The sequence below is a fragment of the Sander vitreus genome, unplaced genomic scaffold (genome assembly GCF_031162955.1).
Source record: "Sander vitreus isolate 19-12246 unplaced genomic scaffold, sanVit1 ctg333_0, whole genome shotgun sequence".
NCBI classification, from domain to species: domain Eukaryota; kingdom Metazoa; phylum Chordata; class Actinopteri; order Perciformes; family Percidae; genus Sander; species Sander vitreus.
Genome location: NW_027595476.1, coordinates 47,501 through 62,731, shown reverse-complemented (window position 1 = coordinate 62,731; position 15,231 = coordinate 47,501). Strand labels below are relative to the sequence as shown.

The 15,231-nt window shown below is 51.2% G+C and overlaps 1 protein-coding gene across 3 annotated transcripts in view; it reads left to right on the top strand.

Moving 5' to 3' along the window:
* LOC144513746 (uromodulin-like) overlaps positions 1-15,231 on the top strand; it is a 32,521-nt gene that overhangs the window by 4,872 nt on the left and 12,418 nt on the right. For all 3 annotated transcript variants that reach the window (XM_078244923.1, XM_078244924.1, XM_078244922.1), the window contains 6 exons: positions 168-953; positions 3,165-3,251; positions 4,253-4,573; positions 6,046-6,254; positions 10,298-10,455; positions 12,666-12,908. In XM_078244923.1, the coding sequence (XP_078101049.1) occupies positions 168-953; positions 3,165-3,251; positions 4,253-4,573; positions 6,046-6,254; positions 10,298-10,455; positions 12,666-12,908 (1,804 nt within the window). The remainder of the gene's footprint in view (positions 1-167; positions 954-3,164; positions 3,252-4,252; positions 4,574-6,045; positions 6,255-10,297; positions 10,456-12,665; positions 12,909-15,231) is intronic.

The following is a 15,231-nucleotide window of genomic DNA, read 5'->3' as shown; positions in this document are numbered from 1 at the left end:
TTCTGCCTAATATGACGCCAAAACCCAACCCAATACGGTATATACTGTAGCTGATTATTTTGGATAGCTGATGTGAGATTTAGTGCCACAATGTTAGCAAATATTAGTTACATAAGGAGAACGCTATAATGTTAGCTAACGCTGTTTTAAACCTTGCTTATCGCCAGGGTCTGTAGCCACCAGCTGTGAGGCCTGTCATAGTCTGGCTCGATGCCATGCCTCCCTCCACGACAACAGTGTCGAGACTGTGGGCGTGTCCTGTCGCTGTGAGGATGGTGTGGTGGGAGATGGCTTCACCTGCTACAACAAAACCACCTGCAACGATGACTGCTGTGGCCAAGGCTTCCGCTGGTCGCCGCTGCAGGGATGTGTGGACATCGATGAGTGTTCACTGCCCAATCCTTCCTGCGGTCCCGGACAACGCTGCGAAAACACCCGAGGCTCCTTTTCCTGTCTGGTAACACCTAATCTACAACGTCAAAAAGAAACCACATCCCGCTCAGTGACGTTTGCCTGCGGGGGCACACAGTGCCCTTTTGGTCAGAGCTGCCTCCAGGTGAACGGCACTTCTCAGTGCATTGACCCGTGTCAGCACTACACTCCATTACAAGACGCATGGCGAGCCACAGACTTCAGGGTGGACCCAGAGTCTGTGGCCTGCGACAGCCGTACAGATTGGCAAGGCTGGTACCGCCTCTTCATTGGTAACAGCAGTGTTCGGATGCCAGAGAGGTGCATTGAGAGTCACATGTGTGGAACCGATGCTCCGCTATGGCTGCGATCTCCCCACCCGCTGGAGTCTGAGGGCATCGTACGGGCGGAGGTTTGTGGCAGCTGGGAGGGTGGCTGCTGCCAGTTTCACTCCAACCTCATCCACGTGAAAGCTTGCCCAAGAAACTACTATGTCTACAAGTTTGTAAGCCCAAACTTGTGTCGGCTAGCTTACTGTGCAGGTAAGGAACAGGTTTTCATTGTATGGAGTTATACTGTGTAGAGTCGAGGGTGACAATTTTTTGGGACTCCCGCAGGTCACGGTATTCCTGCGGGAGTCCCGCGGTACAGGAGTCAATTTCACTATTGGTAACGTGATAGGGACGGAATAGAGCGTAGAAATCAACGGGACGGAGCCGGAGATTAAATAAAAAAATGACGCTGCAATGTGGTGAGTGCGCCCAAAGATTGCGAGGCTTTCCTAGACTACTTAGTCTGCAGAAGACAGCGATTCTTCTAACCTACCCTAAATCAATAAATGTGTGTTTTGAGTGTGAGAAGATCTCTGTCAGGAATTACGTAATGAAATTGCCTAGACCTGCAGCTAATACATGTTACCTAGACCTGCAGGTAATACATGTTACCTAGACCTGCAGGTAATACATGTTACCTAGACCTGCAGGTAATACATGTTACCTAGACCTGCAGGTAATACATGTTACCTAGACCTGCAGGTAATACATGTTACCTAGACCTGCAGGTAATGTGTGTTACCTAGACCTGCAGGTAATGTATGTTACCTAGACCTGCAGGTAATACATGTTACCTAGACCTGCAGGTAATGTATGTTACCTAGACCTGCAGGTAATACATGTTACCTAGACCTGTAGGTAATACATGTTACCTAGACCTGCAGGTAATGTATGTTACCTAGACCTGCAGGTAATGCGTGTTACCTAGACCTGTAGGTAATGTATGTTACCTAGACCTGCAGGTAATGCGTGTTACCTAGACCTGCAGGTAATGTATGTTACCTAGACCTGCAGGTAATACATGTTACCTAGACCTGCAGGTAATACATGTTACCTAGACCTGCAGGTAATACATGTATAGTGTAGTCTAAATTTCCGAGGCAACCTCAGTGATTTGACCACAATTAACCAAACATGCTACAGGGGGATAACAGAGTCTGGTAACTTTAGACAACATAGGGAACCAAACGGGAGCGGTACGGGATTCGGGAGTGTTTCTCTCGGGATTTTACAGGACAGGATTTTTTTTTTGGGGGGGGGGGGGGCAGTCACGTGATTGGGATATGCCAGAGTACTTTCGTTGGCTCGGGATGGGATGGGAGCGACAATTGATTCTTGTGTCACCCTCTAATGTAGAGTCGAGGGTGAGCCAAAATACTAGCTTCCTGATCCAATGGCCTCGACTGCTAAAGTAAAGGGAACACTCCAACATTTAGTGGAATCCTTTATATTTTACTTTAAGATGATATCACTGGTCCAGGACCTGAGTTGGATCTTTGGTGTTTTCCCTAGGATGACTGCTTTAGCCTGGTGAATGGCACAACACTTATGTTAAAAGGAAATACGTCACTTTTAAAGCTGGTTGGCCTGTTGCTCCTGTTATTTCCTTACAAGCAATGTCGCATATTAATGGCTATTTTTCATATCTGCTGAAACTGACCCTATGCTCCAGTAGAACTACATGAAGCAGGTCATTTAAAAAAAAAGTCTGGCTCCTCTGGCTCCACCTACAGCCTGTAGTGTGATTTGCAAAAATCCACCACTGTTCAGATGCACCAATCAGGGCCAGGGGGGGCGGGGGATGGGGTGTCAATCACTGCTCAGGCACACGTATTTCATAGCGTCCTCCCCTCCCCCTTCCCTGCACCCTGCAGATAGGTTTCCTCCCCTCCCCCCTCTTCACACGCGCTCTATCGTGCACAGCTCTCCCTTGTGGGGGGAGGGGCTTAAAAGACCGTTTTGGGCTTTAGCAGAAAGGGGGGAAGGACTGAGAAGTTGTCGATGTTCAAATGTTTTGGCTAAGTCCTGGATCTTCACAATCCTCCCTACAGCACCTTTAACTTCACCTGTTGAACTGACTTTAGCAGTTTAGCTAACACACTCCACTGTCCTGCTGTTACAGTCGTGAACTAACCACAGACAGTTGCCTTCTTCATGGACTCACGTTGGTGTGCAGCTGTAGAATGAATATAGGGAAGCACAATGGATATTTGGCATTATTTCTGGCATTAAAAAAATATTTTACTGGCCTGGGGATCCCGTTGGCCTGGTGGCCTACTAAGCCTGTACAATTATATGGGGAAACACTGATATTATATTCCTCATGTCAGCCAAAATGAAGATCATTTCTTACAGGATCCTTTAGACCTTTGGTACCATCAGAATCTCAAGTGGACTTTGTTGTTCTTTGCGCCTAATCAGATGTCAACACCATGGTGTGTAATACCTGCGCTGAAGGTGAGATCTGTCTGAGCGACGACAAGATCAACTGGAGGTGTGGGCAGCCAGGTGAGTGATCATGACACACACACATTTCATTCATCCACTGTAGGGATCGGGAAACATGATATCCAGGGGTTCCAGGTCATTAATATTACATGGTAGCCTAGAAAGCTAGACGCACCCTAGCGGCAGCAAATGTAATCTGCAGCCAGGGTCGTAGAGCAACTCTCAGTTGGCTTGCGAGCTGGAAAAACCAAACTCTAGTCAGGCCAATCACATCGTGTATAGAGTCGGTGGGCGGGGCTTAACATGAGGACGGCAGAGTTGCGACGGTTCCGCGTGAATTCCCTGCTACTTGCATGGCGTTCGTGGTCCAACTGTTGTTGTTGACTGTCGACTGTTTTCCCAAGATGGTGCCTGCCTGTATACCCGAAGGTAATGTCTTTATAATCTATACTTTTAATAAACTGTCTGTACACTTACGAAGTTCTCAATGCTCCGGTTTACATGTAGGGACCCTCATGATGCTACTATTGCTATTATAAGTGTGGTGCTATTTTGAGCCTTGTTAGTGGTGTAGAAATAGCGATGCACAACCCAAATAGCCAATATAATGCACAAATGACACATTTCCTAGCCTATAGAGCTAGCCGACGTGGTCAGACTCAGATTCTAGTCAGAATATGAGCCTGATTCTGCTCCATTGGGCTGGGATTATGGGGCATGTTTCCACCGAACCAGGAAAGTGTTGTGGGCGGGGCTAAGTTCAGCTGGCATCCAGGCTACTATAGAGCCAAATCATAACAGATATTGTCTCAGGACACTTTACAGATAGAGTAGGTCTAGATCACACTTTATAATTTGCAGAGACACAACAATTTCCCCCTAACAGCAATTGCATTTAGTTGCCAGTGGCGAGGAAAACGTTAATGGATATCTATATCACAGATACATTATACAATTCAACATAAATAATGTATGAAATGTTGTGTATTGTCTTGTTAACTATCTGTGGGGACAATCTGTTCACTCTCTGTCGCTCTTTTTATAACTGTTTTAATGTGTAGCTCCAAAACCTCTGAGGCTGAGGTTGGTAAATGGTAACACACCATGCAACGGGAGAGTGGAGATCCTCCATGACAACCAGTGGGGAACAGTGTGTGATGATAATTGGGACATAAACGACGCCAAGGTGGTCTGCCGACAGTTGAGATGTGGCCCCGTCCAGTCTGCAACTAGTTCTGCCTACTTTGGACAAGGCACCGGACCGATCTGGATGGATCAGGTTTCCTGTACAGGCAGCGAGTCTTTGCTATCAGAATGTGGACATCGAGGGTTTGGCACTCATAGCTGCAACCATGGTGAAGATGCTGGAGTCATCTGTTCTGGTTAGTGACATTTAGTTGTGTCCAGTGGTGTAGTCTAGGTTTTTGTAGAGAGTATACTGTAATGTTTTCCCTCCCAGCATTAGACTCGCCCGTTCCAGAGCCACGCGACCCAGAGCGACGCGACGCGTCCCAGAGCCACGCGACCCAGAGCCACGCGTCGCGTCCCAGAGCCACGCGACCCAGAGCGACGCGTCGCGTCCCAGAGCCACGCGACCCAGAGCCACGCGACCCAGAGCGACGCGTCCCAGAGCGGCGAGTCCCAGAGCGACGCGATCCAGAGCGGCGAGTCCCAGAGCGGCGCGTCCCAGGCGGCGAGTCCCAGAGCGACGCGTCCCCAGAGCGGCGAGTCCCAGAGCGGCGCGATCCAGAGCGGCGCGTCCCAGAGCGGCAGCGTCCCAGAGTGGCGCGATCCAGAGCGGCGAGTCCCAGAGCGACGCGATCCAGAGCGACGCGATCCAGAGCGGCGAGTCCCAGAGCGGCGAGTCCCAGAGCGGCGATCAAGCGATCCCAGAGCGACAGTCCCAGAGCGGCGAGTCCCAGGCGGCAGCGACCCAGAGCGGCGCGACCCAGAAGCGGCAATCCCGAGCGACGAGTCCCAGACGAGAGCGGCAGCGATCCAGGCGAGCGGCGAGTCCCAGCATGCGATCAGAGCGACGTCCCAGAGCCATCCCAGGCGACGATCCAGAGCGGCAGTCCCAGAGCCGATGAGTCCCAGACGGCGAGCCCAAGCGCGAGTCCCAGAGCGACGCAGAGCGACGCGACTCCAGAGCGACGACGTCCCAGAGCGGCGCGATCCAAGCGACGAGTCCCAGAGCCGCGAGTCCCAGAGCGCGCTGAGCGACGCGACCCAGAGCGACGCAATCCAGAGCGTGAAGTTCAGAAGTTCAGAACGTGAAGTTCAGTAGAAAACAGTCCAGTTACACTAGCTTCCTTTTCTACTTGTTCACAAAACTGTGAACAAGTAAAACTTAGAACACAAATGCACACATAACCAACCAGACTAATATGATTGGACAAACAAGTGCTAGTAATGTCTTCACTTGGTAAATTATCTTTTAAACTGACAAACATCATCCATGTATGGCTCAATTTAAACGGGATCAAGACATTATTTATCTCTCCCTGTTCACTACCAGACATATTATTACTGAAATAAAGTCCCATGGTGATCCACCGGAAGGGGAGGGACTTTGCCTCTCTAAACTATAAAATACCCAAAATGCCTTGTTCCTGCTGTATTGTGCCCAAGGGGGTAATCTGGAAAGCGTACCTCCTATGGAGAGATTCTGATGCTACCAAGCCATCACCTCCCGTTAGCATCCCGTTAGCATCCCATTGACTGCCATTCATTCTGACGTCACTGGTAACCGGGAAAGAGACGTCACTGGTCTCTGTAGAAGTCTACGGCGTCACTGTGTCCATTTCTTTCACTGTCTATGGTTGTGCCTAATGTGTTTCATCTTGTGTTCTAGATGAACTTAGTGGTTTTCCAGAGCCAGAGTTAGTGTGTGGACAGGATCACCTGCGTCTGACAGTCCAGAAGAGGCTGTTGGAGGAACAAGGGCTGAACGCCTCCTCCGCTCACTTGATCGACCCACGCTGCCATCAGCAGGTCGACCAGCAGGAGGCGATGTCGTACCTGGTGCAGCGAAGGAAGGGTATCTGTGGAAATGTGGTAGAGGTGAGTTTGGTTCATAGACTGTATAATATGAATGGACAATGCATCCGGTTCGGCAAAGTGCTTCACATCCACCAACAGTCCATGTGCACACAAAAAATCGGCTCCGAGGAGGGGCACGGCAACCTTAGCCATCACAAAATCCCAGCCAAAACGCTGTCCTCCAAAACATAATCCAACGTACCTCGTTCCATACGTGCGAATGGGTCTACCATTGGCAGCTTCCATAGGGGGGCCGTGGCTGCCAGTCACCATGTCCAAACGGGATGCAGGCAGGATGCTCCTCTGTGTCCCCGTGTCGCAAAGAAAACGCCGTCCGGAGATGCTGTCACGGATGAAAAGCAGCCTGCCCACGCGGCCGACGCTCATGGCCATCACTGAGCGCTGGCCCCGGCGTTTTCCGACCCGCCGAAACAGCATGGCGAACGGCATTTGGTAGCTTTGGGTCCAAACTTTGCATGGTAAACACAAGCGTGAAGACTGTTTGGGGCCAAAAAACAGCGATGGTTGCAGCGATGACTGTGGAGTCGTCCACTTTCACAGGATCGATGTTTATCAGCCTCCTCAGCCAGTCTCCGACAGTCAGTGATCGTGGCGTTGGCTAGCGCAGCCCTTACCTGGGAAGGCAGCTGACGCAGGAAAAGCTGAATTGAGAGAAAATCCGGTCGGTGCTCCCCCATGAGATCCAGCATACGGTCCATGAGCTCAGACGGCTTGCTGTCACCCAGTCCTTGAAGGGAGAAAAGCCTGTTGGCTCTCTCAGCGTCTGACAGCTCAAACGTTTTCAACAGGTGAGTCTTGAGCACCGTATACTTCTCAGCCGCCGGAGGATTTTTTAGAAGGCTCACCACTCTGGATGCCGTTGACTTTCCGAGAGCCGACACAACGTAGTAGTACTTGCTGCTTACTGTATCTGCGGTGATATCCCGCAATGCAAATTGCGCCTCAGTCTGGGCGAACCACGCCGACGCTGATGCTTCCCAGAATTCTGGGCGCTTGAGAGAAACAGCATTAACGGACATGGTGTCGTGTCGCGTCTCTGGATACGTCCAGCAGACTATCATCAGGGTCACCAGTGTGGAAATTGTAGTAATCTTGACAGAGACAACTTCTCACGTTGAGCACACGAATGCGTGTCTCATTTATTTATATAGGGAAACAATTCATTCACAAAATGGTGCTGCCCAGCAACCCAACCCCCAGGTCCCACGTGGCGTCATCACACGCTTAAAGGGACCGCAATCCCTAAACCAACGTAATAAATGCACAACATATTACATTAAACAATAAAGGTGAATTATGTCTGGCACATTCACTACAGTCCTCTATATTTTATGTTTGGTTCAAGCTGCATTATTGTTTTATTTCTTTGTCCACTTTGCATCGAAAGGAGCCAGTTGAGGTGGTTCGGGCATCTGGTAAGGATGCCCCCTGGGCGCCTCCCTAGGGAGGTGTTCCAGGCACGTCCAGCTGGGAGGAGGCCTTGGGGGAGACCCAGGACTAGGTGGAGGGACGTCCAGCTGGGAGGAGGCCTCGGGGGAGACCCAGGACTAGGTGGAGGGACGTCCAGCTGGGAGGAGGCCTCGGGGAACACCCAGGACTAGGTGGAGGGACGTCCAGCTGGGAGGAGGCCTTGGGGGAACACCCAGGACTAGGTGGAGGGACGTCCAGCTGGGAGGAGGCCTCGGGGGAGACCCAGGACTAGGTGGAGGGACGTCCAGCTGGGAGGAGGCCTCGGGGAAGACCCAGGACTAGGTGGAGGGGACGTCCAGCTGGGAGGAGGCCTCGGGGAAGACCCAGGACTAGTGGAGGGACGTCCAGCTGGGAGGAGGCCTCTGGGAAGACCCAGGACTAGTGGAGGAACGTCCAGCTGGGAGGAGGCCTCGGGGAAGACCCAGGACTAGGTGGAGGAACGTCCAGCTGGGAGGAGGCCTCGGGGAAGACCCAGGACTAGGTGGAGGGACGTCCAGCTGGGAGGAGGCCTCGGGGGAGACCCAGGACTAGGTGGAGGGACGTCCAGCTGGGAGGAGGCCTCGGGGGAGACCCAGGACTAGGTGGAGGGACGTCCAGCTGGGAGGAGGTCTCGGGGGAGACCCAGGACTAGTTGGAGGGACGTCCAGCTGGGAGGAGGCCTCGGGAAGACCCAGGACTAGGTGGAGGGATGTCCCGCTGGGAGGAGGTCTCGGGAAGACCCAGGACTAGGTGGAGGGACGTCCAGCTGGGAGAGGCCTAGGGAAGACCCAGGACTAGGTGGGCAGCGCACCAGCTGGGAGAAGGCCAGCTGGGAGGAGGCCTCGGGGAAGACCCAGGACTGGGTGGAGGGATGTCCAGCTGGGAGGGAGGCCTTGGGGGAAGACCCAGGACTAGGTGGAGGCCCCAGTCCAGCTGGGAGGAGGCCCTCGGGGGAGACCAGGACTAGGTGGAGGATTATATCTCTAACCTGGCCTGGGAACGACTCGGGATCCCCCAGTCGGAGCCGGTTAATGTGGCCCGGGAAAGGGAAGTTTGGGGTCCCCTGCTGGAGCTGCTACCCCCGCGACCCGACCCCGGATAAGCGGATGAAGATGGATGGATGGATGGATGTCCACTTAGGGGCAGCACAACAAGCTTTTCACACAGCATCTGACACGTTATCAGCTTATGAATATATGTGTATGTTTGGCTTACTTGTTAGCAAACAACTGCCTACTTCCACATCCAGCAGTTACAGAGCAACAAGATGATTCTTTAGGAGTCCTTCGAGTCTTGTGTTTGTGTCTACCTGATGATATTCTCTCTGTTTTAGCTGTTTCAGATCTAAGATGGTGATAAACACTAAGGGTCCTATTTTAACGATCTAAGTGCACGCCGTGATGCGCCTGGTGCAGGTGTGTTTAGGGCGTGTCCTAATCCACTTCTGCTAGTTTGACGGCAGTAAAAAGGGTCCGTGTGCCGGGGTCATGGTTCTAAAGGGTTGTTCTTAGTGTCTTCATTAATCAGAGGTGTGTTTTGGGCGTAACATGCAATCAACCAATCAGAGATCATCTCCCATTCCTTTTAAAAGCCAGGCGCGTTTGGACCTTGGAGCATTGCTGTTATGATGGAGGATCTGCACCGTAATATTTGTATTTGTAATCTTCTGCATGTATGTGTGTGTGTGTGTGTGTGTGTGTGTGTGTGTGTGTGTGTGCTGCTGTGCGTCCCTGTGTGTGTAACAAGCATAGTGTGCACGTGCTGTGCACGAGTCTAGGAGCATTTACTAATGCTCTGTTAAAATAACAATGAAATGCTGCGTTATTGACTTTAGACCAGGTTTTTGTTGGTCAATGGTGCCATCACTTCCCACTGCCTCAAGATAGCAATACGCCCAGAATGCACCTGAACACACCTCCCTGTAAGACCCGGCACGCCCAGAATGTACCTGAACACACCTCCTGTAAGACCAGCACGCCCAGAATGCACCTGAACACACCTCCCTGTAAGACCAGCACGCCCAGAATGCACCTGAACACACCTCCCTGTAAGACCAGCACGCCCAGAATGCACCTGAACACACCTCCCTGTAAGACCAGCACGCCCAGAATGCACCTGAACACACCTCCCTGTAAGACCAGCACGCCCAGAATGCACCTGAACACACCTCCCTGTAAGACCAGCACGCCCAGAATGCACCTGAACACACCTCCCTGTAAGACCAGCACGCCCAGAATGCACCTGAACACACCTCCCTGTAAGACCAGCACGCCCAGAATGTACCTGAACACACCTCCCTGTAAGACCAGGACGCCCAGAATGCACCTGAACACACCTCCCTGTAAGACCAGCCATGGGCCACAGATGGGCGCAGGTGCATTTGCTGTTTAAACGACGTGGGCGCTGGACGATCTTAAAGCAAAGACACTTGTGTCGGGCTTTGCGCTGAGCCGGGTGCAAGATAGGGTCCTACACCTGCTAAACATCAGCATGATAGCATCCTGTTGTTAGCATTTAGCTGTTTTCAGACATTTTATCTTGTTGACAGAACAAATCCGATTAAGTCGTCTTTAATCTGTTTTTATTTGTTGCAGACAAACGGCTCCCACATTACATACTCCAACATTTTGTTCGTGTACCCGTCTGATTGGTCCAACGACTCGCTCTCCGTCCCGATGAGCTTCCCGTTCTCCTGCGTCTTCCCGCTCGATGACATCACCAGCCTCGACGCCGCCATTCGATACCAGTTGCCGTGAGTTATATGGTCAATTAGAACTGTTGTTATCCTCCTTAAAAACCTTTGAAACCGCAGATAATCCTTTAAAATTCATATCATATACCTCAATCCATTAAGGAAACCCTTAAAATCCCATTAGAATACCTTCATTTTATCATTATCAGTTAGGGCTGAGTATTGGAAGAAGAATCTGGCGATACGATACGTATTACGATACATGGGTCACGATTCAATATATTTCGATACTGTGCATAAGGTGATATATTGGGAAGTATAATTATAGAAAAACTAATATTTAAAAAAAGACATGATGTGCATAGACGTCTAAGAAGTTTACTTTAGGTCAACAATTCAGTACACAGAAAATCAAACTGCCAGTTTGGGATTGTGGTTCCCAGGTTCTTAGTGAGCTAATGTTTATATGCTAAAGTAGGCCAAAGGTCAGCCATAGCTACGTTGTTAGCTTCTAGCAACAAGTCAGGCACTGTTAGGCACTGCTAGGCACTGTTAGGCACTGTTAGGCACTGTTAGGCACTGTTAGGCACTGTTAGGCACTGCTAGACGCTGTTAGGCACTGCTAGACGCTGTTAGGCACTGCTAGGCACTGTTAGGCACTGCTAGGCACTGTTAGGCACTGCTAGGCACTGCTAGGCACTGCTAGGCGCTGTTAGGCGCTGCTAGGCGCTGTTAGGCGCTGCTAGACACTGTTAGGCACTGCTAGGCGCTGTTAGGGCACTGCTAGGGCACTGCTAGGCACTGCTAGGCACTGTTAGGGCACTGCTAGGCACTGCTAGGCACTGTTAGGCACTGCTAGGTACTGTTAGGCACTGCTAGGGTGCTGTTAGGCACTGCTAGGCACTGTTAGGGTGCTGCTAGGCAATGCTAGGCACTGCTAGGCACTGTTAGGGCACTGTTAGGCACTGCTAGGCACTGCTAGGGCACTGTTAGGCACTGCTAGGCACTGTTGGGCACTGTTAGGGCACTGCTGGGCACTGCTGGGCACTGCTAGGCACTGCTAGGCACTGTTAGGCACTGCTAGGCACTGCTAGGCACTGTTAGGCACTGTTAGGTACTGCTAGGCACTGTTAGGCACTGTTAGGTACTGCTAGACACTGCTAGGCACTGCTAGGCACTGTTAGGCACTGCTAGACACTGCTAGGCACTGTTAGGCACTGTTAGGCACTGCTAGGCACTGCTAGACACTGCTAGGCACTGTTAGGCACTGTTAGGCACTGTTAGGCGCTGTTAGGGCACTGCTAGGCGCTGTTAGGCGCTGCTAGACACTGTTAGGGCGCTGCTAGACACTGTTAGGCACTGCTAGGCAGCTGTTAGGCACTGCTAGGCACTGCTAGGCACTGTTAGGCACTGCTAGGGCACTGTTAGGGCACTGTTAGGGCACTGCTAGGCACTGCTAGGGCACTGTTAGGCAATGCTAGGCACTGCTAGGCACTGTTAGGCACTGCTAGGTACTGTTAGGGCACTGCTAGGGTACTGTTAGGCACTGCTAGGCACTGTTAGGGTGCTGCTGGGCACTGCTAGGGCAATGCTGGGCACTGCTAGGGCACTGTTAGGGCACTGTTAGGGCACTGCTAGGCACTGCTAGGGCACTGTTAGGGCACTGCTAGGGCACTGTTAGGGCACTGTTAGGGCACTGCTAGGCACTGCTAGGGCACTGCTAGACACTGCTAGGGCACTGCTAGGCACTGCTAGGCACTGTTAGGCACTGCTAGGCACTGCTAGGTACTGCTAGGTACTGCTAGGTACTGCTAGGCACTGTTAGGTACTGTTAGGCACTGCTAGGCACTATTAGGCACTGTGAGGCACTGCTAGGCACTGCTAGGCACTGTTAGGCACTGCTAGGTACTGTTAGGTACTGCTAGGTACTGCTAGGCACTGTTAGGTACTGCTAGGTACTGCTAGGCGAGGACACTAGTGGTGTCTCAGCATAGCCATCTAGCATTAGGGGGTTTAAACATAACGTAAACCACTGTCTTACATCAATATTTTTGCACGTAAACTAAAAAAAAAATCGATATTGCGTTTTTGAAAATAGATACAGTACTGCAATCAGTATTGTGTATCGATATTTTCTTACACCCCTATTATCAATGGGTAAAGTATAGGTGATTTAAGATATGAAGGGATTCAGGTTCATAGTCTATGTTGTGTCGAGTTACTCCAGTTCACCTGTGTGTCTTCTCTTAACGTGTCTCGTCTCTCTGCAGGCGTAGAGTCGGCGTGGTGCGTTCAGGTGCCCCCACCAGGGCGCGGATGATTCTGTACGAGAGGCCGGACTACAGCGAGCCGTTCCCCGCTGGCCCGGTCAGCCTGCCGCTGGGCGCCGCCCTGCACGTCGGCATCTCTGTGGACTACGACAACAACCGCTTCGTGCTCCTTCTGGAGCACTGCTACGTCACAAACTCGCCCAGCGCCGACGATCCTGCCAGATACGCCCTGATCCAGAACAGGTGACCAGATTCATTACAACTCAGCCCACTCTGACTTTAATGTGCAGGGAAACTTAGCAGAGTAGCAACAACTTGTCGATTAATGACTCATCGATTCTTCGATCAACACAAAAGGCATTTAGATGATTGTTTAAACGGAATCTGACACATATGTTCATATTTGATTCATTCAATAAATTATTTTGTGTCTTAAATCCACCAGCCATTTTCATATTATACCAACATTTGCAGTATCCTGAGCAGACGCGTAACTATCGGTAAACAGGGTAAACGGTGCTTACGGGCCCGGACCAATCAGGGGCCAGCATCTCTGGAAGACACTGATTGACAGCCGGGGCCCCCTATCACATTTTCATTGCTCACACAATCCCAGCATCCCACCTGCAGCCACTGACCAAGCTGGAGTGACAACGGGTTGATCATTTCCTAGTTTCTGTTATGAAGACGAGACGTGTGTGACTCTAACATCTCACAGTTACCAACAAAACGTCCAGCGAAAGACCGTGGAGAACATGTCAGACCGTCCTGCCAACCTGTAGACATTTAACATCAATCTACGCTGTGATGCTTATTCACTCTATAGTCAGCGGCTGCTGTCTACATCCTGTCGGCTCTCTGCAGCGGGCAAGGCTGCTTAGTTCCCCCCGCGACTCAGACAGACACACACACACACACACACACACACAGAGACACACAGACAAACACACACACACACACACACACAGAGACACACAGACAACACACACACACACACACACACACACACACACACACACTCACACACACTTCCTGCCGTAGTCCCACTGCTAATGGTCACTGACTACTTCCTGCTGTAGTCCCACTGCTAATGGTCACTGACCACTTCCTGCTGTAGTCCCACTGCTAATGGTCACTGACCACTTCCTGCCGTAGTCCTACTGCTAATGGTCACTGACCACTTCCTGCCGTAGTCCCACTGCTAATGGTCTCTGACCACTTCCTGCTGTAGTCCCACTGCTAATGGTCACTGACTACTTCCTGCTGTAGTCCCACTGCTAATGGTCACTGACCACTTCCTGCCTTAGTCCACTGCTAATGGTCACTGACCACTTCCTGCCTTAGTCCTCTGCTAATGGTCACTGACCACTTCCTGCCGTAGTCCCACTGCTAATGGTCACTGACCACTTCCTGCTGTAGTCCCACTGCTAATGGTCACTGACCACTTCCTGCTGTAGTCCACTGCTAATGGTCACTGACCACTTCCTGCTGTAGTCCCACTGCTAATGGTCACTGACCACTTCCTGCTGTAGTCCCACTGCTAATGGTCACTGACCACTTCCTGCTGTAGTCCCACTGCTAATGGTCACTGACCACTTCCTGCTGTAGTCCACTGCTAATGGTCACTGACCACTTCCTGCTGTAGTCCACTGCTAATGGTCACTGACTACTTCCTGCTGTAGTCCACTGCTAATGGTCACGACCACTTCCTGCTTTAGTCCACTGCTAATGGTCACTGACTACTTCCTGCTGTAGTCCACTGCTAATGGTCACTGACCACTTCCTGCTGTAGTGCCACTGTCGATGGTCACTGACTACTTCCTGCTGTAGTCCCACTGCTAATGGTCAAGACCACTTCCTGCTTTAGTCCACTGCTAATGGTCACTGACTACTTCCTGCTGTAGTCCACTGCTAATGGTCACTGACCACTTCCTGCTGTAGTCCCACTGCTAATGGTCACTGACTACTTCCTGCTGTAGTCCCACTGCTAATGGTCACTGACCACTTCCTGCTGTAGACGACTGCTAATGGTCACTGACCACTTCCTGCTGTAGTCCCACTGCTAATGGTCACTGACTACTTCCTGCTGTAGTCCCACTGCTAATGGTCACTGACCACTTACTGCTGTAGTCCCACTGCTAATGGTCACTGACTACTTCCTGCTGTAGTCCACTGCTAATGGTCACTGACCACTTCCTGCTGTAGTCCCACTGCTAATGGTCACTGACCACTTCCTGCTGTAGTCCCACTGCTAATGGTCAAGACCACTTCCTGCTTTAGTCCACTGCTAATGGTCACTGACTACTTCCTGCTGTAGTCCCACTGCTAATGGTCACTGACCACTTCCTGCTGTAGTCCCACTGCTAATGGTCACTGACTACTTCCTGCTGTAGTCCCACTGCTAATGGTCACTGACCATTTCCTGCTGTAGTCCCACTGCTAATGGTCACTGACCACTTCCTGCTGTAGTGCCACTGTCGATGGTCAGTATTGTCCCAAAAGGAACACTTACGTTAAAACACTTACCACTTACAACTATTTTCATAAAATACGAGATCGTATTCTG